General features: G+C 59.7%; 2 protein-coding genes across 2 annotated transcripts in view; one reads left to right on the forward strand and one right to left on the reverse strand.

Annotated features, from left to right (window-relative positions):
* The window catches only part of FANCA (FA complementation group A), a 33,865-nt gene extending 27,265 nt beyond the window's left edge, over positions 1-6,600 (reverse strand). Inside the window, exons 1-9 of the mRNA XM_071440890.1 lie at positions 6,538-6,600; positions 5,979-6,085; positions 4,978-5,050; positions 4,685-4,827; positions 4,287-4,382; positions 2,583-2,656; positions 1,513-1,628; positions 821-903; positions 350-383 (exon numbers count right to left, since the gene is read on the reverse strand). Coding sequence (XP_071296991.1) covers positions 350-383; positions 821-903; positions 1,513-1,628; positions 2,583-2,656; positions 4,287-4,382; positions 4,685-4,827; positions 4,978-5,050; positions 5,979-6,085; positions 6,538-6,577 — 766 coding nt within the window. The 5' untranslated portion in view covers positions 6,578-6,600. The remainder of the gene's footprint in view (positions 1-349; positions 384-820; positions 904-1,512; positions 1,629-2,582; positions 2,657-4,286; positions 4,383-4,684; positions 4,828-4,977; positions 5,051-5,978; positions 6,086-6,537) is intronic.
* Positions 6,601-11,374: 4,774 nt separating this feature from the next.
* SPIRE2 (spire type actin nucleation factor 2) lies at positions 11,375-18,561 on the forward strand. Its single transcript, XM_071440891.1, has 15 exons — positions 11,375-11,666; positions 14,513-14,550; positions 14,730-15,089; positions 15,355-15,435; positions 15,544-15,708; positions 15,789-15,875; positions 15,985-16,093; positions 16,169-16,338; positions 16,418-16,568; positions 16,681-16,814; positions 17,053-17,187; positions 17,260-17,327; positions 17,457-17,484; positions 17,728-17,843; positions 17,932-18,561. The coding sequence occupies exons 1-15, from the start codon at positions 11,453-11,455 to the stop codon at positions 18,146-18,148; spliced, it is 2,073 nt and encodes a 690-aa protein (XP_071296992.1). The 5' UTR covers positions 11,375-11,452; the 3' UTR covers positions 18,149-18,561.
* Positions 18,562-18,971: the final 410 nt, after the last annotated feature.

Here is an 18,971-nt window from a genome sequence, read left to right on the forward strand (position 1 = left end):
AATCTAAGCAGCAAAGCTGATCCTGGCCTAACCTCTGTGCTCCACCTGCTTCCAAGCAAACCTGTTAAAAATCAGCAAATGGGGTCAGGTATCTATATCATGTTACAGTTGGGAGCAGAAAAAAAAGTAGCATAAAAGGCAAGAAATTATCTGCAGTGTCTGGAGACACTTCAGGAGAACGACAGGGAAAGCAGAGGCAAATAAAATCAGTGACATAAATATTATGCACAACAGCACAGACAAAGCAGCCAGGCAAAGGATTTCTCCTTAGGGATTCAGCAGTGAGCAAGGAATAGAAGTCTTGGAGCCAGCAGTGGCTGCACAAAGCTGGGATCACAGCAATACTCACATGCCAGCATCCTCTGTAAGACAGCACGGCAGATCTGTTCAAAATTGACAAATTAATGGATTTAGAGTTTCAAAGGGCTGCAGTTCAATGCAGAAAAAGTAAATTGACTCAAAGAGTTTTGTCCCTCTTAAAGCTTCACTTTGACCTTAGGCTGTGCAATAGAAGAGATAAAATAGACAGAAGGGCAGCACTTTCCAACCTTACAGCATTCCACGTCTCATATTCAAATGGAACACCCAAGCAACCCAGGTGAAAGGGAGTCAAAAAAACCCTTGATGTGCCACCTTGGAGCAATTCTCCATACATAAAAATCTCAATTCTGGTTTCACCATTTCCCCCACTCCTGCACCTGTACCAGCACCCTCTCCTTGCAGCTCCCAAGCCCTGAATTGTTTGTACTCAGCAAGAGCCAGAGATCAATGGAATTGCTTTATTAAAGCACCATTTACAGCCAGGTTCATTTGTCCTTACGTAGGCAACCTTCTGGAATTCCACCTTCCTTCCCAGCTCTGAAGGCTGCTCAAAGCCATTCTGAACAAACACGATGGCAAAGTCTGCAAACCAAGAAAAAAATCGGTGTTTCAGCATCCCCTCTGCACACAGGTCACCTGCTCCTTCCCCTCCCACCTGTCCCAACAGGCTCCACTAACAGCAATCATTTACTGTCCTGGAGTAAAATTATTCCCAGGAGAAAGAATCCAGAACTTCAAGGATTATAAAGTCTAAAGGATTTGCAGTTGTGCTCCATGACCTCTGCAGAACTCAGAGGGGCTGTACTTGACCAGCTGCACTGGTCCTCACTCAGACACTGGAGAGATGTTTTCCTAACCAAACTAAGAAAATAAACAATAGAAATGGACAGGGGAGAAATGGAACTCTGAAATATTTCTGGCCCAAAATCTCTCTGGGATTCTGCAGAGTGTCACAGTGCCAGTGTGTCATCCCTGAACCACACCCCTCACTATTACACTTTCTTGAGTTACCTTAACTCTAAGAGATGGAAAAACTCAAACCAATCATTTTTTTAACAGGAGAGAATTTGTTAAATTTGCTAAACATATAAAACATATATTCCCCAGAGAAATGAGGTTAGGAAACACAAACTGAGGCCCTGCATGGTTCCACCTCTGAGGTTCTGCCCTGCACCCAGCCCAGGGCCTTGCCTGAGAGAATTCTCTGTGCCAGCTCCATGTCCCCACAGGAGATGTCCCCAGCCTGCTCACAGAGGCCACAGAGGCTGCTGCAGAGCCACTCCACTGCTGCTGGGCCTGCTGGGCTCCTGCAACACAAAAGCACCTTCAGTTCAACCCCTCCTGCTTTCTGTAAGGCTTGGCTGCCTCCACCTGTGCCCTCTGCCCTAAATCTGCCACTTCCTTTATTTAATTTGGACCAGCACATTTGCTTTACAGTTGCTTTTTATATTATTTGCTTTATAAAAAGGCCCCACAACACACACACCTATGCAAAGGAAAAGTGTGGGTGAAATTGTGCATCCAAGTATTTCCTCATCCCTGACATGAAAGTTTCCATTGGGAAACCTCTGCTAGAAGAATTTCAATTCCAATTTCTAAGACACTCAGATATAAATGCTTCAAAAAAGAAATTAAATTCTTAATCTATGCCTTTGGTTCCCTTGAATTGCTTTCATTGTGAACAGACAAGTGAACCAATATCAGAACCTAGAAAATCACTGGGACACAATAAGGGGACAACCTGAACTTCACAAATGGGTGAGTTGTTAGCTCTGGATCATGGAATAATGGAATGGTTTGGCTTCAAAGGGACCTTCATGTTCACCTTGTTTCACCCCCTGCTTGGGCAGGGACACCTTTCACTAGAGCAGGTTGCTCCAAGCCCTGCCCAGCTTGGCCTTGGACACTTGTTGGGGGGCAAAAAATAGAAAACCAAAATTCTAAGACCAACAATTCTCTGGAGATTAACTCTGCCAGACCAAAAAAGTGTAAGATTTGGTGAAGATGGAAGCACCCACCTTCTGCAGAGCAAGACTTTCTCAAGTCCAGTTGGTGGCCACCAAGCAGCCACTGCACTGAACTGGGCTCATTAGCCCAGAGTAACCCCCGAGCCCAGAGCAGCTCCTAAATCCTGCTAATCTGATCCCTGGCCAGCACCTGACCGTATCCTCACTCCAGAATACTCATGACTAATCCCTGATTATGTCCCAATAGGCTTTAGGGGATCAGCTACATCTGCAGCCCCCCAGGGCCCTGCTCACCTGTCCAGCAGCTCTGCCAGGCCCACGATGTCACTGCTGTGCAGGTGCCACACGGCCTCCAGCACCAGGGGCTCCTGAGGACATGGCAGCAGCAGGTCACAGCCTGCACTGGGCACTCAGCATTTGGTTATTGCACATGGTACATGAGAAATAAAGCTGAATTCTGTTTATCCCAACCATCCAGCATTAAAACTGACAACACAGCAAATACCTGGTGATGAGAGACTGTATTTTCTAGAGATTTTGGGAGGTTTAGGGTTGTAGATGCATCATCATTTAAATTTTTTGTGGACAAGTAATGAATATATTCATCTTTCCCCTCTGGAATAATGGTGATTCTGCAGATTTAAAGGAGCAGGGATACCCCAGGAAACAGGTAACATGACTCAGGTTCAGGTTTTGCTGATGCAGATCCAGATCCAATTTGAGAATTGTCTTTTAGTCTATTAACTGCTTATTAGTCCCTGTGGAACAAGATTGCCACTCTCAAGTCCATATCCCAGCAGAGCTGGGATTGCAAGAGACTGCAAGGAGAGACTCTGCAATCATCCAGGCAGAAAGGCTGATGGACACAAAGGGAAAATGAACAAAAATCTGCACCAGGCACCACTCCTGTGTGGGTGTACTTGCTGCCCTGTAACATCCCTTCCTGCCCAGAACAGCACATTCAGGGGAGTCCTGAGCCAGCAAAGCAGCCCTGCAGGGTGCACCTGGCAGGGGAAAGGTGCAGCAGCAGCAGCTTCTGATCATTCCAGGCACAACCAATGCCTCCACAAAACCTCCCCACCTTGAGAAGGAAGAGGCATTTGGGAGCCTTGGGCACAGGGAAAAGCCAAAGCCCCAGGAGCTTTCTGCCATGCCCAGCAGCTGCCTCTCACCCTGACCCCAAACTCGCCCACATTCTTTGTCTTCACAACCTAATTCTCACTGTAACACCCTCAGTTGCAGATATCTCTGCCTTATCCCATGTCTGCCCCAGGACCAGGAGATCCTAATCAGCCTGTGAAACACACAGGTTCTATTTTCAGCTCAGCAGAGGATATCTGAGACCAGAGCACAGCCCTTTATCTGGGCAGATCAGCCTTTCCTCCTTCCCCATGGGAGCAGTGAGGAATCAGAGCCCTCCCACTCATAAAAAGCCCTTGACTCCACTCACAGCACCACTTGTCTCCACAGAATACACCCAAGTGAAATCAAGACATCCCATCTGTGAGGCAGCACAAGCTGTTATCTGCTATCTGGTTTCTTCCTCTGTGCCCTCACTTTGCCTTATCACCATTCCCAGGTAAACAAAGCAGAGAGCCAGGATGCCAAAGACACTTGGAATGTTGCTGGCAAAGCACACGAGGGCTCTGGGACTGTGTCACCCCACAGTCAGCTGGGAGTTTCTGTACTGGACCCCAAAAGCAGCACCTGGTCACCACAGTGCTGTTAATGACCCTTTTGTGGCAGTTCCAAATGATTCAAATCATTCCAAACCTCCACTGAGTTGAGAAAGCAAATCCCACTGCAGACACAAGGAAGTTCCCACTGAACTTGCTTTAAAATAAACAGAACAACCAAAAAACTCCCACCATGTGTAATTCAGCTCATGCCTTTGGAAGGTCAGGAAAACCAGTCATTCTCAGGAATTCAGAGATGCCACATCCCATGGATGAATCCTCATGGAGTGTAACACCACAGTGCTTCTCCATGAGCTCTCACCTTCATTTTCCACATTTCCTGGCAGAAGAGGGAGCGACAGAACATGTTGTTTGCCAGCAAATCCTTCACAGTCTGAAGCAAGCAGGTCAACCTCTTCTGGCATCGCCCCGGAAATGAAGCAGAAATAATTCCCTTTGTGAATAACACACTCCCAGAAAAACAATTTGTTGCTTTGCTCTGTTTGCTGCTTTTTAAAGGGTCAAATGATGGAGGGAATTCAGGGGAAAGGCCTAAACTTCTCTTCTTATTTATCTTGTACTTCTGCAAGCAAATCAAGCACCTCAGTGAATAACCGTCCACTCGTGTTTGGGGCTTAATCAGAGCAGATGAACTGGGCTTAAAGTGAAACCTAGCAGTGCTGTTTCATTGCTAAATTAAAGATAAAGCTTTTCCCTTACTCTCTGGTCGGAGTTCAGCAGTGGGACTCCGGAGGGGCTGGCAGGATCCTGGCAGATCCGCTCCACGTTGGCCACGGCATTTTTGGCTGCCAAGGTCGCTGTGGGCACACCCAGCTTTGAGGCCTGTTCCTGCAGAACAGAGACTAAACAGCAAAGCACAAGACTGTCATCACCAGGCAAGCAAGAAACAAGACCAGAACAATAAAAGAAAGTAAAACTGGGGTCGCACATAAAGGCAAAAACTGAATATTGAGGAAGGGTTCTTCCCCACATCTGGCCTGGTAGGTGCTCACCTATAAATAACTCTGGTGACACTCCCCGGTGCTCTGCCCCATCCTGCACACCTGGCTTGGCTGAATCTCCCACCTGGAACACAAATAAAACCTTAGAACTCTTAGATGTCTGTCACACACATTTCCAAACCTATCCCTGCACTGCAGGAGCAACTGAAGTGAATTAACACGGAGCTCCCAGGTGGGAGTGGAAAAGCACAGATTTCACCTTACCAGAGATGTGTGTTTAGTTATTGTCAGTTTATCCATAAAAAAGGAGATACAGGTCAAAGTTCCTCATCCCCAGGGAGCAACCAGCTCAGCAGCAGCACCAGGAGCAGAATTTCTATAATCCTTATCTTTCTGTGAAGCCATGTGGTCATAAATATTTGATGAAACATGTCCAAATGTTGGATCATTTTCTAGTTAAATCCCCTTTTTCTTTTTATGAAGGGAAATATTCTCAAGAGAAAGACAGATCCTGAACTGTGGGAGATATTTGCATTATCTGTTGTAACTGTAAAATCAGTGTGTGAGGAGAGGGAGAACACAGCTGAATCAGAACAGTGGATCAGGATAAGGCTGTCATGAGGACAGTCATGTCAGCCAGACGTGGTTGGTAATTCAGAGAAAAGCCAAGTCTCTTCTGAATTGTCCTCCCTAGATTCACAAGAAGCCAGTTCTGACTCAAAGGAAAATGTGCTGGATTTCCCTTTGTCCCAAACCATGCTTAACCATTGTTAGCCTGTAAAACATTGATGGAGAAGGGTTAACAATCCCATTTCTGTGACATAGAGCTTTCAGCCTCATCTTACTCCTATACTGCAGGTTTTTCTCTCCAGGTACCATGGAGCACTGTGTTCCTGGGACAGGGACTCCACAGCCCACCTCCAGCTGGGCTCTCCCACTGCCCCAGCTGGGCCACGAGCCCCTGAGCTGTCCCGTTCCCACCTCCAGGAGCAGCTCAGCCAGGTTCTGGTGCTGATCACCCCCAGGTTCTGGTGCTGATCACCCATTCCTACCTCCAGGAGCAGCTCAGCCAGGTTCTGGTGCTGGTCCAGCAGCCGCAGAGCCGCTCCCTGGAGCTCTGCTTCGCTCCCAAAGGGGCTTCTCCTCTTCCTGGCTCTCCCTGCTGAGGAGTTCGGGTTTATTGAGCAGCGTGTGCCCAGGGCACCCCAAAACCACCTCCTGCTCCTGCTGCTGGGGATGAGGGCACAGCGGGGTGTGACGGAAACACACGGGGGCCTTGAGGGCAGGGACTGGGGGATGTACGAGGGCAGATGTTGTGTCCCGGGGCATGGGGGCCACGAGGGCAGGGACTGGGGGATGTACGAGGGCAGATGTTGTGTCCCAGGGCATGGGGGCCATGAGGGCAGGGACTGGAGTGTACGAGGGCAGTTGTGGTGTCCCGGGGCACGGCGGCTTTGAGGAAGGCAGTGCGGGGTGCATGGAACGGGACACGTGGGCAGAGGGAGGGGTGTGTTCAGGGAGAGAGAAGGGGTGTACGAAGGCAGAGGGGGGACATTCACCCCCGCCGTCCCCTCCGCTGTCCCCGCGGAGCTCGCCCCGGCCCACACGTACCGAGCAGGTCCCGCCAGCTCCTCCCGCCCGCGCCCGCCATCGCGGCCGCCGCTTCCCGCCACGCCAGCCCGCGCCGCCATTGGCTGCCGCCGGCCGAGCCCGCCGAGCCCATTGGCTGGAATGGTGCAGAGGCCGTGCCGCGCCCCCCCTGCCGCCTCTGTCTATTGGTTGGAAGCACGGCGTGGTCCCGCCCCCTCCCGCCCTCTCGGTGGCGGCTGAGGTGGGCGCGGCCATGATGGGAAGGGCGGCGGGAGCGGCGGGAGCGGCGGGAGCGGCGGGAGCGGCGGGAGCGGCGGGAGCGGCGGGAGCGGCGGGAGCGGGACACGGAGGGCGGGGGGAAGCACGGGCGGGGGGCACGGTGAGGGCACCCGCTCCGCACCGGCTGCGGAGGGTGTGGGACACGGTGGGGAGTTCCGATCCTGCCGGTTCCGAGCCGTGAGGATGCTGCTGACCCTGATCCCACCCAGGGAAGGGGACAGGAGCGGCTGGAATTCCCAAAGGGATGAATCACCAGCGTTGCTGGGAGAATAAATAATGGAATTGCAGAAGGGTTTGGATGGAAGGGAATGTTTTGTGCTGGAAAGGACCTTAAAGCTCATCTTGTCCCATTCCATGCCATGGCAGGGACACCTTCCACTGTCCCAGGCTGCTCCCAGCCCTGTCCAGCCTGGCCTTGGGCACTGCCAGGGATCCAGGGGCAGCCACAGCTGCTCTGGGCACCTGTGCCAGGGCCTGCCCACCCTCCCAGCCAGGAATTCCTCCCCAGTCTCCCATCCATCCCTGCCCTCTGGCAGTGGAAGCCATTCCCCTTGTCCTGGCACTCCATCCCTTGTCCAAAACCCCTCTCCCTCTTTTTCCTCAGATCTCTTTAGGTCCTGAATGGCCACTAAGTTTCACAGGGAGCAGAGCAGAATTCCCAGAGGGATTTTCCCCTCTGATCTGATCCTTCCTGATGATGAACTGCTGCTGTTGGCCACCATGGCTTGGAGCAGCAGTGGTGATTCCCGACGGAAAGATGAAGTCCCCGGGGTGTGTCCAGCACCAGGAAGCAGCTCCTGCTGGGCTGGCCAGGGATGGTTTATTGCAGTGCTGGGTGTGAGTCAGCAGCACATGATGCCAGGAGCAGGGAGAACTTCCCAGCAATGCCAGCAGATCCAGCATGGACAGGGCCATGGGATCCCACTGAGTCTGGGAACCCTGGCCAGGCCACATTCCCGAGTCACCCTAACCCCCAGTGCCATCTGCAAGCTTGTGGCAGCCCCAGATTTTGGGATCTCCCATCACGACTGGCCCCAGCTGGCATCTGACTGGGAGCTTGGCATTCCAGAGTGCTCCCAGAGTTTATTCCCAGCGTCCCCAAGGTCCTTGCAATGCCTTAAAGGTCTTCAGGGAGTTTCCAAGGATGACCTTAAGGTCCTCATGGAGTCCCCAAGGTCCCCATGGTGTCCCTGAGGTCCCCAAAGGTGTTTAAAATGCCTCTAGAGTGGTAACAAATGTCCCCAAGGTGTCTCTCAGTGTCCCCTCCTCAAACTCTGGCTGTATCCGAGGCCAGCATCCAGCAGGAGCAAACTGCCCAGTACAGTGCTCCCTCCTTCCATGTTCCCAGTTTATTGCAGCAGGGAGGGAAAGCAGGAGAGGCACGTCCACCCCACAGGTGCTCTACACGCTCATCCCAGGTTCCTGTGGCTTTGTGAGGAATTTTTTTTTCGCATATGAGAGCTGAGACCCACGGAATGGATTCCCCACGGGGAGAGAGGGGCACAGCCCTGCTGCAGGTGGCAGGGGAAGGGCTCTGTCTGCTCTCCATCCCAGCTCCCCACCTTACCCTGCTTCCACACTGCACGAGCCAGAAATTCCAACCCTCCCAGAGCGCTCTGACACCATTTCCCAAGCACTCCATCTTTCCTTCCCCCTATTTCTTTTGGCTTTAATTCTATTTCCCTCATCCACACACACACACGCTTGGCTTCTGTTTGCGTTTTCCATGCCGGTAGCTTTTAATTACACACCGATTCAGTATTAATTACAGATTTACCCAAAGCAAAGGGCTCCGTGCTTTATCATGCAAATGCCTTCCCATGAATCCTGCAGGGTGGCTTTTCCTTCAAACGCCGCACGTCCTCCCGCTCCCATCCCCGACGGTGCCGCCCCGGCTGTGTCCGGAGGAGCTGGAAAGCTGGCACGGCTCGGCACGGCTTTGTTCCCGGCTCCAAAGCGGCTGATTCCGGGTAAACCGGGCATCCAAACCTCTCACTGTGTCCAGGTTCTGGGCCCCTCAGTTTGGGAAGGATACTGAGATGCTTGAGCGCATCCAGAAGAGGCAACAAGGCTGGTGAGGAGCTGGGAACACAAACCCTGTGAGGAACCACTGAGGGAGCTGGGGCTGTTGAGCCTGGAGAGGAGGAGGCTCAGAGGTGACCTTAGTGCTCTCCACACCTTCCTGAAGGGAGGCTGCTGACAGGTGGGGTCGGTCTCTCCCACCAGGCAGCACTGACAGAACCAGAGCACACAGTCTCCAGCTACCTCAGAGAAGGGATAGGTTGGATATTAGGAAGAAATTTTTCACCAAAAGAATAATAAAGTACTGGAATGCTCTTCCCAGGGAGGTGGTGGAATCACCATCTCTGGATGCGTTTAAAAAAAAGACTGAACATGGCACTTGGTGCTGTAGTCTGGTTGAGGTGTTAGGGCATAGGTTGGACTGGATGACATTAGAGGTCTCTTCCAACCTTATTCTGTGACTCTGATTCTGTGATTCTGTGATTCTGAGACTCTGTGACTCTGATTCTGTGATTCTGTGATTCTGTGACTCTGTGACTCTGTGATTCTGTGATTCAATCTAGAGCCAGATGTCGGCGCCATGGCCAGGGGCTGCAGCTGGGCAGGATCCCGCATGGATCCAGCTGGAGATGCCACTGGCACTGTGCTCCCAACTCCCTGCAGCACATCCCACCTGCCCACGGTGGCAGGATCCCGCATGGATCCAGCTGGAGATGCCACTGGCACCGTGCTCCCAACTCCTGCAGCACGTCCCACCTGCCCACGGTGCATTTGAGCGTTCCCAGAGAGGCACGGACACCTTGGATCACCTAAATCCCTTCTCCCCTCTCTCAAACCCCAGGGCAGCATGCAGGGCTGTGTTTCCCACTATCCCAGCTCCATTATCCCAGTTTCTGCCCCAGAGATGGAGCTGGCACTGTTCATGTTCCCTGGGAAGGGTTTTTCTGCTCATCCCAGGCTCTCTGACAGACATCTCCAGCCCTGCAGAGCTCTTTGGCTGTGTGGGACAGGAGAGCAGCCGTGTGTCAGCTCTGTCCCTGTCCCAGCCCTGCCAGCACAGCTCTGGGATTGATTCCAGTTTATGCTCATCGGTTAATGGAGCTGAGCCAGGGCTTTATTCTCCTTCCATCATGGAAATGGGAAGCTCATCATGAGGAGAGTGTTCATTTGCTTGCTCTGACCTTTCCCATGCACTGGTTGTCCTTTCTGCTCTGTCAGGACCATCCTGCCCTCCCCGTGTGCCCAAAGGTGATCCTGCTCTCATGTCAGACTTTCCCAGTGGCTGTGGGATGCCAACCCCACACCATATTCCCATGGGATATTGTCTCTCTCGAGACTCCAGCTCATCCTGGCACCTTCACCCAGCTCCTGCTGCTCCTGGCCATGCCCAAACCACACTCTGGCATCTGGAGCTCTGGTCCTTCCCCCCAGGAAGTTTTCCTGTCCCAGCCTGGCCCTTTCCCTGTGCCAGCTCCTCATCCCAGCTGAGTGCCCCAGGGCTCTCCCAGCACCCCACAAGGCAGGCTCCTTGTGGCAGGAGTCCCCATGGGCACCGGCATCCTGTGCCATCCTGTGCCATCCTGTGCCATCCTGTGCCATCCTGTGCTCTGTCCTGGTTCCTGCTCGAGTGTCCCCAGGTGACACTGGTACCAAGGCCATCGTGTCCCTGCGTGTGCTGCCCCACACGTGGCATGTGGGCTCCATAGGGCAGGAGCCAGGGCTGGGGCTGAGCCACGCACCAGGGCCACCCTGCTCCTCTTGGGGCACAGGAGGGTCTCGTGTCCCTCAGGTGTCACCAGCACTGCTCTGTGCCCACGCTGGCACTGCCCCTGTCACATGCCCTGCAATCCACGGCTGTGCCCAGCTGTGTGCCCTGAACCCTGCCCTCTGCACCCAGCTAACCCAGTGCACCCTGCCCTGCTCCCAGCCTGCAGCCTGGGCGGGCCGAGCTGTGCTGGGCCGTGCCACACCGCGCTGAGCTCAGTGCCATGCCAAGCCATGCCATCAGTACCGAGCTGTCCTGTACTGTTCCGAGCTATACTGTGCTGAGCTGTGCCATGGCACTGAGCTCTGATGTGCCCTGCTGAGCCATGCCGAGCCGAGCTGTGCCATGCTGAGCCATACCACACCATACCACGCCACACTCTGCTGCCCCATCCCATTCTGTGCCAAGCTGTGCCAAACAATACCGAGCCATGTCACACCGTACCGAGCCGTGCTGCAGCGTTCCGCGCCACACCGTGCCATGCCAGACCGTACCGAGCTCACCGCGCCGTGCCGTGCCCCACCGTACAGCACCGTTACTGTACGGTACCATCCCGAACCGCCCGTCCCGGTACGGCCCCACGCCGCGCCGTCCCGAGCCGCCCGGTGTCCCCCGGCGCCGATTCAGCCCCTCCCAGCGGGCGCTTGCGGCGGGGCCGGTGCCGGTGCCGGTGTCGGTGTCGGTGCCGGGGGCGTGGTCTCGCTCAGCGCCCCGCCCCTCCCCTCCGTGCCCCCGCCCCCGCCGCGCGCCCCACGGTGCGGATGGGGAGCGGGGGTGGGCGTGGCTTGCCGGGGCGTGGCCCCGCGAGGCCCCGCCCCGTCTCCCCCGCCCGGCGCGCCCCGCCCGCGCTCGGCGGTGCGGGATGGGGCGATGGCGCGGGCGGGCGCGGGGCCGCCGCGGGAGCTGTCCCTGGAGGAGGTGCTGAAGTGCTACGAGCAGCCGCTGAACGAGGAGCAGGCCTGGGCGCTCTGCTTCCAGGGCTGCCGCGCCGCCGCCGCCGCCCCCGTGGCCCCCGCGCCGCTCCGCACCGCCGACATCCGCCTCCGCGCCGACGGCTCCCTCCGCCTGCCCGCCCCGCCGCACGGTGAGGGCCGCCGCCGCCGGGGGGGGCGGGAGCGGGCGGCGCCCGAGCGGGGGGGGGGACGGGACGGCACCGCCGAGCGGGGCTTACCGGGTTTTACCGCGGTTTACCGGGGCTTACGGGCATCAGGACTTGCTGGGGCTTACCGGGGGACACCGGGGCTTACGGGCAGCGGGAGCGGGGCACCGGGGTTTGGCGGCACTGGGAATTATCGGCACCGCGGGAGCGGAGCGCCGGGGTTTACCAATGTTTAGCGGGGCTTACCGGCAGCGACACCCGGGACACCGGGACGTACTGGCACTGGGGCTTATCGCAGCTTACCGACGCTGGGAGCGGGGCACCGGGGCTTACCGGCACCGAAAGAGAGGCACCGGGAGCGGGGCACCGGAGATTACCGGCACTGGGATCCGGAACCGGGGCTTTCCTGCTCCGGAGCTTAGCAGCACAAGGAACGGGGAACGGGGACTTACCGGCACGGGGGCATCACAGCTTACCGGCACCAGAGCTAACTAGCACCGGGATCCGGGATATCGGGACTTACCGGCACCGGGGCTTGCTGGTGCAAGGAGGGAGGCGCTGGCATCTACCCGCACCGGTGCTTGCTGGCATCGGGAGCAGCCTACGGTGCTTACTGGCACCGGGATTTCTCGGCACCGGGACCCGGGGCACCGGGACTTACCAGCACAAAGAGCGGGGACCTGGGACTTACCGGCACCGGGACTTACCGGCACCGGGACTTACCGGCACCGGCAGGGGGTGCTGCACCGGCGTCGGGGACGCGGAGGGACCGGGGGTACCGGCAGCGGGAGGCCACCCGCAGAGGCCCCGGCGGGGAAGAACCGGTACCGGAGCGGCAGATGGGCAGAAGTGGCACCGGAGAGGGGGGGCAAGCATCGAGGCACCGGCAGCAGGGAGCAGTGCAGGGGGGCACCGGAGAGACTGTGAGGACGGGGAAAAGGGCCGGTCCCGGCACCGGGGAGCAGGAAGGTGGCACCGGTGACAGGGGTGAGCCCCAAGCCCCGTCCCCGCAAGGGGACTGACAGTAGCACTGCCGGTACCGGTGCAGGGGCTGCCCCGGGGAGCGGGTGGGCACTGCTATCAGACTGGTGTGGCACTGCTCCCGGCACTGGCACCAACAAGGTCACTGGCGCCGGGTGACCCAGGGAGGCTGGAGCCAGGTGAGGGTGTTTGCGTGGTCCTGGCAGCCACCACGGGGCTGCAGGACACACAGCAAGGACAGATGGACGGACACATGGACACCCATACAGCACATCCACGGGCACCACAGGGACCTTGTCCCCCACTGCAGGTCCCGGGAGTGGCACAGGGACAGCCCCATCCCCGACCTTTGCCCTCCCAGCCGTCCTCCCGCAGGTGGCTGCGCTGCCAGGTATGGCTGTGGCGGTTCCGGGTGTCACCGGGCTGGCTGCCAGCAGTGACACCGGGTGGCCACACAGCCACGGGGAGCACTTGGAGCGTGGCCAGCGCCTCCACCCCACAGCCAGGCCACCGGGGATGGCTCCTGGTGCCGTGGGGTCGCTGTGTGGCCTCGCCCACACTGGGCAGGGACACTGCGAGGTCACCGTGTGTCCTCGGTGCCGGGGGCTGAGCACACACCGGGGTGCATCAGGTGGCTCCGTGCCCAGGACAGGGACACGCACGGGCAGGGCACGTGCCCATGGCAGCCGGGCACGGCGTGGCCACACCGGCTGCACTGGTCCTGCATGGGAATGGCCCCACGCCCTGCCCTGAGCCACCGCAGGGCTGGAGCCGGTGTCACCTGCCAGTGCCACCTGCCAGTGCCACTGTGCCACCTCCTGCTCCCGGGTTGCTTCTGTGCCAACCTGAGCCACCTCCCCAGGGATGAACCAGTGAAGTCTTCACAGTGAAGCCTGAGGCTGGGAGGGCTCCGGGTGCCTCTGGGTGCCACTGCAGGTGGTGGCACCAGCCTGGCACATGGCTTTGCAGCTCTGCCAGGGCACAGGGCTGGATCCGGGCTGGGTGAGCCAGCAGCACCTTCTGGAACAGCTCCAGCCCCCCATTCTATGGGAATCCCCCCTCAGCTCTGCCCCAGTGACTGGCAGGAGCTGCTGGGACTCACTGGGTGGCATCCCAGGGGCTGGTACTGCGGTAGGAGCCGGCCACAGTCCAGGACATGGTTTTTTGATGGGTTTGTTTGTGGTACCATGGCAGAGCCACCACTTGTGCTGCCTTTCCTGTCCATTCCTGGCTTGCACACGGCTGGCACACGACTGGCACATCCTGGTGGCTGCCGCATTGATCAGCTCAATGCAGAGCTAATGATGAGGGAAGCAGAGCCGGGAGCCCTGGGGACACTGCAGAGGCCACTTGTGTTCCTTTCCCTGCAGCTGCCAGGAGGGCTCAAGCTGCCCACATGCGTGTCCTGGGCTCCCTGTGTGTGCCATGCTCCAGCTGTGGCTGCCAGTCCCCACGCTGCCATGCCTGTGCTGCTGGTGCCCACGCTCCTGCTGTCCACACTGCCAGTGCCCACATCCCACAGGGGTGCAGGGGGCATCTCCTCATGCACGCAGAGCTCTCAGCTCCCTCCAGCCCTGGTGATGAGGGGTACATGGGTGCTTGTGTCCCCTCAGTGTGCCCTTTGGGAGGGCTGTGCCAGCCTGTCGATAGCAGGGCTCAACGTGCAGTGCCCACTGTCCCTTGGAGCCGTGCCCTGGGACCAGGAGGGCACAGGATGAGCCAGGGAAGGAGGGAGGAGCGGAGGGGGTGTGAGCAGCTCAGGGTGGAGTGGGTGGGTACCGCATCCCTGGGTGGTGCAGGGTGGGGTGCTCAGCACGGGGCCGTGCGGTGACTCTGCCCTCCTCCCCCAGACCTGCCCGCGCTGCTGACGCCCTCTGCCGAAGCCCAGGTACGTGGGGGCCGGTGCCCTGCCCCGTCTGCCATCCCAGCCCGCTGTGGGCTGGGCACGGCCGCTTGCTCCCCTCACCCGGGGCTCACAGGTCCTGGGACGGGACCCAGCACCGAGGAGGGGCCGGGGACAGCTGTGCCAGCGTGCCTGCCGTCCCCTGCCGGTGCTGTCCCCCGCAGATGGTGCAGTCGCTGGGCTTTGCCGTGTACCGGGCGCTGGACTGGGGACTGGATGAGAACGAGGAGCGGGAGCTGAGCCCGCGCCTGGAGCAGCTCATCGACCTGATGACCAACAGCGACTCCGAGGACAGCGGCTGCGCCACGGCCGACGAGGGCTATGGGGGGCAGGATGAGGAGGAGGAGGGTGGCGAGGGGCAGCCTCGCTCCGTGCGCACCTTCGGCCAGGCCATGCGCTGCTGTGCCGCCCGCCTGGCCGACCCCGCCGGCGCCCCCGCGCACTACCAGGCTGTGTGCCGAGCCCTCTTCGCTGAGACCGTGGAGCTCATGGCCTTCCTCGCCAAGATCCGCGACGCCAAGGAGGTGAGCATGGGTGCCCGCTGCCACCACGGCCCTGCCGAGGGAGCCGCCTGCAGCGACGAGGGGCTGGGGAGGCTGCAGTGCCCCCTCTGCCCATCCCAGCTAGGGCTGCTGATGCCGGTGTTTGGCCGTGCAGCCCCTCCCAGCCTGCTGTGCTGGCTGGGAATCAGGAATTGGGGTTCAGCTCAGGGCTGCAGCCCCGTGGCACAGTCCTGGCTGGACCTTCAGCACCACCAGGACAAGGTGACAGCATCTTGTGCCTCAACAGCTGCTGCAGAAGCTGAAGGAGGATGAGGAAGAGGAGGAGCGGCCGGCGGCGGAGCTGGGCAACCTGCGCAACACAGACTGGGTAGGGCAGCGTGGTCGGGCACGGGGCTGTGCCGGGCACGGGGGGGTGCTGACCCCGTGTCCGTGTGTCCCAGGAGGGTGTTGACACCGTGTCTGTGTGTCCCCCCAGGCCCGGCTGTGGGTGCAGCTGATGCGGGAGCTGCGGCACGGTGTGAAGCTGAAGAAGGTGCAGGAGAAGCAGTTCAACCCTCTGCCCACTGAGTACCAGCTCACGCCCTTTGAGATGCTCATGCAGGACATCCGTGCCCGTAACTACAAACTCCGCAAGGTCATGGTGAGCGTGGCCGCCGTGCCAGCCCCTCACCCCCCATTCTGCCCCTGTCCAGCCCAGCACTGACCCCCTGCCCTCCCCAGGTGGATGGAGACATCCCCCCCCGGGTGAAGAAAGATGCCCACGAGCTCATACTGGACTTCATCCGCTCCCGGCCCCCCCTGAAGCAGGTGAGTGCCAGCGCCGGGCCACCTCCCTGGCATGACAGTGTTGGTAGGTCCCGTGGGTGCCACCCCTGAGCCATGGCCACACCTGAGGTCCCATCTCTGCACCCCGCAGGCATCAGAGCGGCGGCTGCGGCCACTGCCCCAGAAGCAGAGGACGCTCCATGAGAAGATCCTGGAGGAGATCAGGCAGGAGCGGAAGCTGCGGCCCGTGGAGCAGAAAGGTACCGATGTCCCCTGCCCGCTGTGCTGTGTCCCCTCTGTGCCACCCCCACGGTGCTGAGCCCATCTCTCCTCAGGATACAGCTCCCTGCCCTGCATCCCCCACGCCTGCGCCGGCCGCCTGAGCTCCAGCTCCTGCCTCGAGCTGTCCCTGTGCCCGGCCAGCGCCGTCCCCGCGCGCCCGCGGCCTCGCGTCCTGCTCAAGGCACCCACCCTGGCCGAGATGGAGGAGATGAACCTCTCCGAGGCAAGGGAAACCCTGCAGAGGTGGGGACACACGGGGGTGCAGGGGTGCCCTCGGTGACACGGTGCCCATGGCCTTGCAGGATGAGGACTCTCCGGGCACGGAGGTGCCGCTGAAGCGGGATCGCTCCTTCTCAGAGCAGGACCTGGCACAGCTGCAGAGCCAGCTGGGGGGGGACCAGGCTGTGCCCCGGGACCCAGAGCCACTGCAGCCCGAGCCCCGGCCCCGCTCAGGTACTGCCGGGGGTGCCCATGTCCCTATCTCCGGGGCTCTGTGCCATGCCTGTCAGCGGTGGTGGCACCGGGCAACACGTCCTTGCCACGGCCTCCCTGTCCCTCCCTGCAGGCTCTGTCCCTGCCAGCTGCCACCCGCTGCCAGATGGCCCAGCCCTGCCCCGGGCTGCCCTCGGCGCTGTGGAGGAGAGGCCAGAGGATGGATCCAGCGCTGCCCCCGCCAGCAGCTCCAAGCACCTCTGGCTGGTGGGTTCTGGGGACACCAGCTGGGAGCACTGGGGCTGGGGACACCAGGCAAGCATGACCGTGGGCACAGGGCAGCCTGGCACAAGGACACATGGTGGCTGGGGGTGTCCTTGTGCCAGGGATGCTCTGCCTATGCCAGGGATGCTCTGCCCATGTTTGGAGGCTCTGCCCTGGCACAGGAGTGCTCTGGACCGTGCCCTATACCACAGTGCAGTGTGACATCCCCCCTGTCCCACAGGAGTTCAGCCACCCTGTGGAGAGCCTGGCCCTGACAGTGGAGGAGATGATCAACGTGCGCAGGGTGCTGGTCAAGGCTGAGATGGAGAAGTTCCTGCAGAGCAAGGAGCTGTACAGCAGCCTGCGGAGGGGGAAGGTGGGAATGGGGATGGGGGCTGGAGGGACTGGGGGGCCCACCTACCCCCAGCTTACCCTGCTCTGCCCACAGGTCTGCTGCTGCTGCAGGGCCAAGTTTCCTCTCTTCTCCTGGCCCACGTCGTGTTTCTTCTGCAAGCGGTGAGCACTGTGCTGAACTGTGCCATGCTGTGCCAAACTGTGCCATGCTGTGCTGTGTCACGGGGCTGGGAGGGCAGCAGCAGGGTCCCCACAATGGGCCCTCTCACCCACCTCTCTCTGTGTTCCCAGGTCTGTCTGTAGCTCCTGCAGTCTAAAGGTAAGGGACAGGCTCTGGGCAGTGCCACTGTGTCCCTGTCTCTGCTCCTCACCCTGTCCCTCTCCTGCCCCACCTTCTCCCTGTCCCTGCCCCATCCTACTCCACTCCTGTCCCACCTTGTCACTGTACCCATCTCTGAGCTATCCCCATCTCTGTGTGCCCTATCCCTATCCCAGCCCTGTCCTATCCCTATCCCGTCCCTGTCGCTGTCCCTGTCCCCGCCCTGACTCCCGCATTCCGCAGATGAAGATGCCTTCCAAGAAGCTGGCTCACATCCCCGTCTACGCGCTGGGCTTCGAGAGCCTGCCGGGCTCGCTGCTGCCCAAGGCGCCGCCGCTGCGCCGGAGGGAGCCTTTCCAGTGAGTCCCCGAGCCTTCCTCCCTCCTCCTCCTCCTCCTCGTCCCCCTCCTCCTGCGGCGGGGGCTGACGGGGTGCCCTGTGCCGCAGCTCGCTCTCGGGGCCGTGCTGGCGCCGGGTGGAGGAGGAATTCCCCCACATCTACGCCCAGGGCTCGGTCCTGCGCGACGTCTGCTCGGACTGCGCCGGTTTCGTGACGGACGTGGTGAGCTCCAGCCGCCGCAGCGTGGCCGTGCTCAACGCCAGCGCCGCGAACCGGCGTCACGCCAAGGCGCGCTCCCTCTACAGCGACGCGTGGCTCCCGTGAAGGACGGGCCGGGAGCCCCGGTGACGGTCGCCGCGGGGGTGCCGGTCACCCCGGCCGGCACAGCCCCCCGATGTACATATATACATAGGATGGATACACACAGCTTCTATATTTATATACGTTATGGACCAAGGGGCGAAAGGACCCGTTCCCGCTGTCCCTGCCATCCCCTCGTGTCCCTGCCGCCAGCCCCCGAGGGGATGGATCCTGCCGTGGGACACCCGCAGCCCCCGGGAGGACGGATCCCGCTGCGGGGCGGCTCTTGGGGGATGGATCCTGCCGTGGGACACCCGCAGCCCCTGCGTTCCCCGCTTCTGTGCCAAGCCCTGGCTGTGCCGGGGTGCCCGGTGCCCTGGGCTGGCATGGCTGTTCTGTACGTCCCCTCCATAATAAACCTGCTGGGCTGCCCTGGGGCCGCGTGGCTGCTCCTGAGTGCACGGGGGAGCGGGGTAAGGGTGCTGCGGGCCGTGGGGGGATCGGGGCACTCCGTTTCAGCGCGCGCATCTCTCACCGCCATCCCTCTTCCCCCCGGGGCTGTCCCCACCCGTGACCCCGCACAGCACCGTGGGAACCCGCGTTCCCCACTCCCGAGCGCTCCCAGCCGCGGGCCCAGCCCAGCCCGTGCCCCGGTCCTCAGCCGTGTCCCGGGGCCGTGCCCGGTTCCTGTTCTCCGTTTCCTCGTGTCCCGGTTCCCGGTTCCCTGTTCCGGAACACATTTCACGCACGGAGCGCTACGGAGATCGCGGCGCGCAGGGGGCGTGGCCTGCTTATCACCAGCCAATGGCTGTGCGCGGCGAGGGTGGGCGGGGCCGGCGCTGGGCGG

The sequence above is a fragment of the Agelaius tricolor genome, unplaced genomic scaffold (assembly GCF_023055355.1).
Source record: "Agelaius tricolor isolate 1412-34295 unplaced genomic scaffold, bAgeTri1.0.p SCAF_15, whole genome shotgun sequence".
Classification (NCBI taxonomy): domain Eukaryota; kingdom Metazoa; phylum Chordata; class Aves; order Passeriformes; family Icteridae; genus Agelaius; species Agelaius tricolor.

What these genes read in the sequence shown, in the direction of transcription:
- SPIRE2 (XM_071440891.1), top strand. Translation starts at nt 11,453, where the DNA reads ATGGCGCGGGCGGGCGCGGGGCCGCCGCGGGAGCTGTCCCTGGAGGAG. An exon ending in GCAGCCTGCGGAGGGGGAAG is followed by an intron (nt 17,188 to 17,259) that starts GTGGGAATGGGG and finishes CTCTGCCCACAG; the next exon opens with GTCTGCTGCTGCTGCAGGGC. An exon ending in TCGTGTTTCTTCTGCAAGCG is followed by an intron (nt 17,328 to 17,456) that starts GTGAGCACTGTG and finishes CTGTGTTCCCAG; the next exon opens with GTCTGTCTGTAGCTCCTGCA.